The 9,780-nt window shown below is 44.9% G+C and overlaps 1 protein-coding gene and 1 pseudogene across 1 annotated transcript in view; one reads left to right on the forward strand and one right to left on the reverse strand.

Moving 5' to 3' along the window:
• Positions 1-9,779, reverse strand: part of Ppp6c (protein phosphatase 6 catalytic subunit) — a 30,910-nt gene extending 21,131 nt beyond the window's left edge. Inside the window, exon 1 of the mRNA XM_048342780.1 lies at positions 9,587-9,779. Within this exon, the coding sequence (XP_048198737.1) occupies positions 9,587-9,661 (75 nt within the window). The 5' untranslated portion in view covers positions 9,662-9,779. The remainder of the gene's footprint in view (positions 1-9,586) is intronic.
• On the forward strand, positions 2,924-3,555 carry LOC125356634 (annotated as a pseudogene).
• Position 9,780: the final 1 nt, after the last annotated feature.

Here is a 9,780-nt window from a genome sequence, read left to right on the forward strand (position 1 = left end):
GTGCCTGTCGGGATTGTATTTATCATTCTATTATTTTTAGGTTTTAGATTTTTTGCAAGGTATTTTTTTATTAGCATACATTAGTTGTATGAAAGGGATCTGATTATGACATTTCTACACATGTACAGGTTTGGTTTTGTTTTATTTGGTGCCAGTCCTAGGGCTTGAACTCAGGACCTGGGTACTTTCCCTGAGCGTTTTTGTTCAAAGCTAGTGCTGTACCACTTGAGACACAGCTTCACGTCTGGCTTTTTGGTGCCTAGTTGCACATAAGAGTCTCATGGGTTTTCCTGCCCAAGCTGGCTTTGAAATGTGATCCACAGATCTCAGTTTTTGAGCAGCTAGGATTATAGGAATGAGTCACTGACACCTCACTAGCCTTTGCTTTTATTTATTTATTTTTATTTTTTTGCCAGTCCTGGGCCTTGAACTCAAGGCCTGAGCACTGTCCCTGGCTTCTTTTTGCTCAAGGCTAGCACTCTGCCACTTGAGCCACAGCACCACTTCTGGCCGTTTTCTATATATATGTGGTGCTGGGGAATCGAACCCTGGGCTTCATGTATACGAGGCAAGCATTCTTGCCACTAGGCCAGATTCCCAGCCCTAGCCTTTGCTTTTAAAGAAGGCCAATGTAGCTCAGGATGGTTTTGAACTGACTATCCCAGGCTAGCTTCAAACTTGTGGACTTCCTGACTCAGCATCCAAAGTGCTGGGATTATAGGCATGCACCACTAAACCCAGTTTATACCAACTTTATTGTTTCTACAATACATATTATTGGGATTGAGGAGTGGAGATCTGAGATGACAGAAACATTCATACTTTTAATGATCCAGAAGGTAGCATCTGTATATTTAGGCGAGACCCAGTTTCTCAACCATGGCACTACTAATCCTTTGCTGTAGAGGGCAGCTTTTCTATGCAACACTAATAATTGCTCTGGCTTCTATACTAATAGCTAAAGGGACTGCCTAACTGATGGAAAAATGTTTCTAACATTGCCAAATGTATCTCTCTCTCTCTCTCTCTCTCTCTCTCTCTCTCTCTCTCTCTCTCTCTCTCTCTCTCTCTCTCTCTGCCAGTCCTGAGGCTTGTACTCAGGCCCTGGGCACTGCCCTGAGCTTCTTTTGCTCAATGCTGACTAGCTCTCTACCACTTGAGCCACAGTGCCACATCCAGTTTTCTGCTGGTTAACTGGAGATAAGAATCTCATGGACTTTCCTGCCAGGGCTGGCTTTGAATGGTGATCCTCAGATCTTAGCCTCCTATGTAGCTAGGGTTACAGGTGTGAGCCACCAGCACCCGGCTCATTATTTTTGTGCCAGTCCTGGAGCTTAAACTTAGGGCCTGGGCACTATCCCTGAGCATTTTAGCTCAAGGCTAGTGCTCTACTACTTGAGCTACAGCTCCACTTCCATCTTTTTAGTGGTTCATTGGAGGTAAGAGTCTTAAGGACTTTCCTGCCCAGGCTGACTTCAAACCTCAGACCTCAGCCTCCTTGAATAGCTAGGATTTGAAGTGTGAGCCAGTGGCACTCGCTCTCCTTACTAATTTTATCATCAAACCTAGTGCCCACCACATTTTACTTAAATTTCTACCACTGAATACTACATTTCCTTATCAACACCATAATTCCTTGTATTACCTCAGGCTCTCATATTATCTGGTCTATTGCTTCAATGACATTTCTATTCCATTCCAATCTACAGTCCACAATGCTACCACACTAATATTTCTGAAACCTACCTTTGCTGCCCTCCTTAAATATCTCTCAAGAGCACTCTCCTATGGTTATGCTTCCCAAAACCAGTTCAGATGCTTTCTTCAGGAGTCATATTCCTATCACATTCAAGAGTGAATGGCAGTAACAGTCTTTTCTGAACTGATGTTTACTTTCAGCTAGCCACATATTTAACAATATCACAGCCTGTGCTGGTGGCTCACACCTACAATCCTAACTACTCAGGAGGCTGAGATCTGAGGATCTTAGTTTGAAGCCAGCCTGGGCACAAAAGGCTGCAAGACTCTTACCTCCAACAAACTACTCAGAAAAGGCTGGACATGGTGCTGTGGCTCAAGTGGTAGAGTGCTTTGAGTTTAAGCCCCAGAACCTGCACAAAATTTTGAAAAATCCCAAAGTCACAGTGTGATTTGTTTTCCCTAAAACATAAAAACATTTCAGGGACAGAGATACAGCTTAGTGGCAAGTGCTTGCCAAGCATATGAAAGACCTAGGTTCATTCTCAAACACAGGAAAAATGTATGAGTAATAGTTAGAGTAATAATCATTAATTTATGCCCCACCTAAAAAAAAGTTAGTCTTCAAAGACTTAGCTTCTGCCTATCTTCCAAGCAGTACTGTCTAGACACATCAAACCACTTTTAGTTCTCTGAAAAGATGTCTTTTCTTTTTTCTTTTCTTCAGATAAAGCTATACAGTATACTATTACACATGGCATTTATTCCTTTGTTTGCTTTCTTTTCCATTTCATCTATTTGAACTCTGCTCATCTTACCACTGCTTCTTCTTTGTGAAACCATTTCTGGCTCCAGATTTAGATATTGCCTTTTTTGTTTACTAACACCCTAGAAAGCTCTCCATAGAATTTACCACACTGGGGCTGGGGATATAGCCTAGTGGCAAGAGTGCCTGCCTCGGATACACGAGGCCCTAGGTTCGATTCCCCAGCACCACATATACAGAAAACGGCCAGAAGCGGCGCTGTGGCTCAAGTGGCAGAGTGCTAGCCTTGAGCGGGAAGAAGCCAGGGACAGTGCTCAGGCCCTGAGTCCAAGGCCCAGGAATGGCCAAAAAAAAAAAAAAAAAAAGAATTTACCACACTGCATAATGATCAATTATTTAACTCTGTAATCTCTTTACTGTACAAAGACAGAGAGAAGTTCATAAGGAACAATACTTGTCATGAGGCCCTACCTAAAGAAAAGTGGCCCGCCCCCGCCTCTCCCCAAGCAGTTCCAGATATGGCGGCTCCACTGGAGCCACACCACGCTTCTTCAAGCAGTGCAGGGAGCTCCAAGAAGTTCTAACACTAGGCTGGTGGATGAGTTGGAATCATCATTTGAGGCTTGCTTTGCCTCTCTTGTGAGTGAGGACTATGTCAATGGAACTGATCAGGAAGAAATTCAAACTGGTGTCAATCAGTGTATCCAAAAGTTTCTGGACGCTGCAAGACAGACCAAATGGTTTTTCTTAAAAAAAAGATTGCAGGGCTGGGATGTGGCTCAGTGGAAAAGCACTTGCCTAGCAAGTGCAATGTCCTGGGTTCAATCCCCAGTACCAAAAAAAAGATTGCAGTTGTCTGTCCAGAAACCAGAGCATGTTATCAAAGAGGATGTCTCAGAACTGAGGAATGAACTGCAGTGGAAAGATCCACTGGTCCAAAAGCACCTGACAAAGCTGAGGGAGGCATTGGCAGCAGGTGCTGGAGGACATCAACCTGCAGCACAAAAAGCCAGCTGACATCCCCCCAGGGCTCCCTGGCCTACCTCAAGCAGGCGCCTGCCAATATCCCTGCTCCTCTAAAGCAGACCTAACAGCTCTGTGAAGATAGTTTTGCCAAACACTCTCTTGTGGATATGACATTTTGGAAGATTGCTTTGCTAGACAATAAGTGGAATCAGTTTTATGTCCCCATAGAACTCCCCCCCCCCACATATTTTCACTAACCATTAGCCTCTCTCTCTCTCTCTCTCTCCTCTTGCTTTGTAGCCCACTGATTTGTAGCCCACTAGTGCCAATCTCGATCCCCTTAAGTCTCAGCCAGAACATTATTTCTTTTACCCTCCATAAAATGCTTATGGTTTTGATTAAAAAAGAAAGGAAGGAGGGAAGGAAGAAAGGAAGGAAGGAAGGAAAAATAGAGTGAGCAAGAAAACTAAGCAAGCTCAGGTCCTGAGTTCAAACCTGGTACAGGAAAGGGAAGAACTACTGAAGCGGGGCTGGGAATATGGCCTAGTGGCAAGACTGCTTGCCTCCAACACATGAAGCTCTTGGTTCGATTCCCCAGCACCACATATATGGACAGTGCTCAGGCCCTGAGTCCAAGGCCCAGGACTGGCCAAAAAAAAAAAAAAAAAAAAAAAAAACCAAACTACTGAAGCAAAATAATGTCAGTGTAGAAAAAAAAAAGGAATTTTAAAAGAAATAAATTCAAATGTGCACTCTGCTAAATTACTATGGTAAAAATCACTTCAACCAAGTCCTGGCTGATACCTTGGTGTTTGTTACATATAATTTTTTTTTATTTTTGCCAGTCCTGGGGCTTGGTCGCAGGCAGAGCCTGAGCACTGTCCCTGGCTTCTTTTTGCTTAAGGCTAGAACTCTGCCACTTGAGCCACAGTGCCACTTCTGGCCGTTTTCTACATATGTGGTACTGGGGAATTGAACCCAGGACTTCATGTATACGAGGCAAGCACTCTTGCCACTAGGCCATATCCCCAGCCCCACCTTGGTGTTATATCAAAAGGTTTATACAGCTTGGTGCTGGTGGCTCACCCCTGTAATCCTAGCTATTCAGGAGGCTGAAATCTTAGGATCATATTTTGAGGCCAGCCTAGGCAGGAAAGTCTGTGAGACTCTTACCTCCAAATAACACCAAAAAGAAGGAAGTGCAGCTGTGGCTTAAGTCATAGAATGCCACCCGTGGGCACAAAAGCTAAAGGACAAGCCACTCAGGAGGCTGAGATCTGAGGATCGCAGTTCAAAGCCAGCACAGGTAGGAAATTAATTCCATGAGACTCATCTCCAATTAACCACCAGAAAACTGCAGGTGGTGCAGCACTAGCCTTTTGCAAAAGAGCTCAGGAACAGGGGCTGGGGATATGGCCTAGTGGCAAGAGTGCTTGCCTCCTACACATGAAGCTCTAGGTTCGATTCCCCAGCACCACATATATGGAAAACGGCCAGAAGGGGCGCTGTGGCTCAGGTGGCAGAGTGCTAGCCTTGAGCAGGAAGAAGCCAGGGATGGTGCTCAGGCTCTGAGTCCAAGGCCCAGGACTGGCCAAAAAAAAAAAAAAAGACCCACAACTGACAAAAAGAAACAGCCTCAATTAAACATGCAAAAAGCACTCTTATAGCATTATACACAAAGCCGGCTGCTGTACTGTGTATTGTTTTTCTCCTGTGTACTTGGAGAGTCAGTGAAGGGGCTAGGGTGTAGCTCAGTGGCAGAAAACACATTTACCATGCACCACCAGCGCGCACACACACATACAAAACAAACACAGCCAGATGCCAATGGCTCTGGCCATTTGATGAGGCTGAGATGTGAGGATAGTACCATGTAGTTTGAAGCCAGACAAAACAGGAAAGTTCTTGAGACTTTTATCTCCAATGAACCACCAGAAAATCAGAAGTAGAGTTACGGCTCAAAGTGGTAGATTGCTAGCCTTGAGCAAAAAACCTCAGGAACAACCTGGTCCAAGCCATGAGTTCAAGCCCCAGGGCCAGCATCAAAAATAATAACTTTCACTAAGACAGTAATACAGTGAGTAGAAAAACTAGTAAGACATCTAAAAGGACAAAGACTACTGTATGTGATAAGGGTTTATAAAATTAGATAGAAGCTGAAGGAAGTTCCAAGGGTTGTTTATCATATCTCAAATGAAGGGGAAAAAAATCTTTGAGGCTTTACAGAAGCATTCTGAACACAAAGAAAAACTTTGCATACCAAGTAGCTTTATGAGGAAAAACTTGGAAAAGCAAAAAGTATTTTGAAAATTAAAAAAGAAAAAGAAAATTACAAAAAAGTAAAGCTCAGGGCTGGGAATATGTCTTAGTGGTACAGTGCTTTGCCTGGCATGCATGAAGCCCTGGGTTCATGCATAAATAGAAAGAGCCAGAAGTTGTCCTGTGGCTCAAGTGGTAGAGTGCTATCCTTGAGCAAAAAGAAGCCAGGGACAGTGCTCAGGCCCTGAGTTCAAGCCTCAGGACTGGCCAAAAAAAAAAAGGAAAGAAAGAAAAGAAAATGAAAACCTCAGAAATAGCTCTCTGACTAAACATAAAAGCAAATTCCAAAAACATGTTATTATTATTCCCTGAAATAGCTACTATGCTGCATACCTGAGAGACACACTGGTATTTCCCCAACCTGCCTACATTAACTGTCTTCAGCTCCTATGTAAAAAGAAATTTGAACACTACCTCGGTGTGCAATTTCTTTATTTACATGTCACTTTTAACAACTGTCCAGCCAGGCGTCAGTGGCTCACACCTGTAATCCTAGCTATTCAGGAGGCTGAGATCTGAGGATCACTGTTCAAAACCAGCCTGGTCAGGAAAATCTTGGAGAGTCATATCCAATTAACTAACAAAAGGCCAGAAATGATGCTGTGGCTCAAAGTGGTAGAGTACTAGCCTTGAGCACAAAAGCTCAGGGACAGTGCCCAGGCCATGAGTTCAAGCCCCAGGAAGAAGAAAAGAAGAAAGAAAGGAAAGAAGGGAGAGAGGGAGGGAGGCAGGGAGGGAGACGAAGGAAGAGAAAGGAGGAGGGAGGAGGAGGAGGAGGAGGAGGAGGAGGAGGAGGAGGAGGAGGAGGAGGAGGAAGAGGAGGAGGAGGAGGAGGAAAGAAGGAAATAAGAGGGGGAGGGAGAGGGGGAGATGAAGAAGAAAAAAGTTCAAACAATGGCACAGTGGGGCTGGGAATATGGCCTAGTGATAGAGTGCTTGCCTTGTATACATGAGGCCCTGGGTTCGATTCCTCAGCACATATATAGAAAAAGCCAGAAGTGGCGCTGTGGCTCAAGTGGTAGAATGCTAACCTTGAGCAAAAAGAAGCCAGGGACAGTGCTCAGTCCCTGAGTTCAAGCCCCAGGATTGGCCAAAAAAATTGCACCTTGGCTCAGGTCAGTAATGCCAGCTACTTGGGAGGAAGAGATGGAGGATCAGTTTGACATCAGGCAGGGAGGAAAGAAGTTCAAGAAATTCCACCTCAACCAATGGTTAGGCTAGGTCCAGTGGCTGTACTCCAGTCATCCCTAGCAACAGGGGAAGCACAAGTAGGAGGACCACAGTCCAAGGTGGCCTGGGAATAAATCTAGATCTTCCCTCAAAAATAACCAAGGCACAAAGGGGTTGTAGTTATAGCTCAAGAGGTAGAGCACCTGCCTAGCAATGATGAAGCCTTGAGTTCAAACCCGGGACACGCCCTCAAAAGAAAAATGTAATTCTATCTAGAACTATGCATATATATTTTTTTATGTGATCACAATTTGTCCTCCTCCTCCTCCTCCCCCCCCTCCCCTCCCCCCCTCCCCCCCCCTCCCCCTCCCCCTCCTCCTTCTTCTTTTGTTTTGCCAGTTGTGAACTCCGGGGCCTGAGCACTGTTTCTGAGCTTGTTTTTGCTCAAGGCTAGTGCTCTACCACTTGAGCCACAACACCACTTCCTGCATTTTCTGTCTATGTGGTGCTAAGGAATGGAACCCAGGGTTTCATGCATGCTAGGCAAGCACCCTACCACTAAGCAACATTCTTAGCCCTTCTGTCTTCTTTTCTACCAGAGCAAATTTTTTCCATCATGTTCATTAAATAGCCCCAATTATTTCTTTTCTCCCTCTTGTAGAATCTTCTATTTTGGCTTTAAAACCTCAGAAAAGGTACTGCTGGAATACTTACTTGGCCAGCCTATTTTTAGTTCCACTTCATGCCAAGAAACAGAAACTAAATTAAATTTCTTTAAATACACTAGAGACCTGCAGCACAGCAAATTAAGCTGATAAAAAAAATTTCTAGGACAGAAAAAAAAGCCAATACTTATAGAGAAAAATCCAGAATTATTCTCTCAATAGCAAGCCAAGTGAATGTGTGTCTATGGGGGGAGTGGGTATTTACTAAGAAATATATAAGCTAAGTATTATCCAACTATATTTCAACAGGAAATAAAATGCTTTAATAACTGTATTTCTTTAAGGTCCAAAAGAGTAATGTTTATCAAGCTAAAAGTGTAGAAAATTCCTCTAATTATTTTTCATATTATTTCAGTGTCCAATGCCAAATTAAGATCAAGCATATTCTCCTAATATGGGATGTTTTATATTAATTATAAACATAAGCATAAAACAGCTTCACACAAACTAAAAAGAAAGTTCCATATCGACTCACTGACATGCAATAATTGACTACACCTATGGAATTAATCATGCTAATTGTTAATTAGCATGGTTAGTTTTCCATGTATTTCAAGGTTAGTTGTATTCTTGTTTCTCAAAAAGCACGTAGTGCAGAAAGAAGACACAAACACAAACATAATGACTGACTCGGATGAACAAGTATGCTGCATTATTCCTAATAAACAGCTTGTTCTTATTTAAATTATCCTATTAAAAATGGAGAAATGACTCCCCAATCATATAATTAACATGCAAATACAATCCAGTTACACTGACATAGGCACAAGTGGTTTTAAACTTTCTGCATACTTGCTGACTAACGTTAAATACCAACTTCCGGAACCAAAGATTTTTAAAATTCACGGGGTAAAACCTCTTAAAGAAATTATTTCACCTGACAAGGATTTTTTTTTCTTGAGCAAGTGGCTCTAAACTCACAGTTTAAAGCATACTAAAAAGAATTCAAATTATCAACAACTGTTGATATACACTTAACCACAATAGTAAATCAAAGTTAACGGAACAAAGCAGACGCTAGCAGCAGCGGATAAACCCTGCTAGGAAGTATGCATAGAACCCTTGCAAAAAGCTGTGTCTTTCAGGCTTATTTCTTTTGCACGACATTTATTTCTTTATCCACACATTCACTCTTGCGTGGAGTCAGCAGTAGCAAGCACTAAGTCACTTCCTTTGAAGAACCGAGGAAATGAAACGTTGAGTTAAGGAGTTTGTATACAGAGTACAACTTAAAGGACGGGAAAGCAGTTGTACTTCTTGTACTTACCGCCGACTTAATACACTTAAATTAGCTCAAGCACGCGCCAGGAGTCAGGAGTGACATCTGAATTAGCAGAATACTAACACCCCTAAAAATCAATTCGGAGGAGGGCAAAGGAAGGAGGGGCGACCTGCCATTCCTTCTGATCGGTGCCAGCCTGACCTAGCCCACCGCCTTCCCCTTCCTCAGAGGCCTAAACACACAGAGGCCGCGTCCCTGGAGCCGACCCCACACCTCCTGTCAGACACCGGCCAGGCTGCGCTGCTGTCACCCCCCAGTGGGCGCGACCCAACCCGAAAGCACCGCCCGCCGGGGCTCGGCTCCGACTTTGGGAAAGCCGGGCTAGGAGATGGAGCACACAAGTCCTTTAGGCAAAGCTGCCAGGGCTTCGAGTCCTGGGACAGCCCAAAGGCCAGGAGGGGTGACCCGGGGGGCCAGTGGCCGTGACACCCCTCGGGGATCCCGGCTCTGGGAACCCGGACAGCACTCGCGGGCCTCGGACTGTCCCAGCGCCCCGCACCTCGCTAGCTCGTGCTGGATCGCCGGGCACCGCTGAGGGTACACTGCGAGCAGACGGGGACCCGGCAAGGGGTCCCGCAGCGACAGAAGGGCGGGCCGGCGGGCACCCCACAGCCGGAAGGGGTTTGTCCCGCAAGCTCTGCTCCTACAGGCCGGCCTTACCTTCAGGTCGTTCTCTGGAAGGTACTTGCACAGCCGCGCTATTTCCACATACTTGTCCAGATCCAGAGGCGCCATTTTAGGAACAACAAGCGGCGGCGGCGGCGGCAGCGGCGGCAGCGGCGGCAGTACTGGCGGAGGCAGCGGCGGAGGCCGAAGCCGGAACTCCGTCTGCGTCACTTCCGGACCCTGAGTGG

The sequence above is a fragment of the Perognathus longimembris genome, chromosome 1 (assembly GCF_023159225.1).
Source record: "Perognathus longimembris pacificus isolate PPM17 chromosome 1, ASM2315922v1, whole genome shotgun sequence".
Taxonomy (NCBI): domain Eukaryota; kingdom Metazoa; phylum Chordata; class Mammalia; order Rodentia; family Heteromyidae; genus Perognathus; species Perognathus longimembris.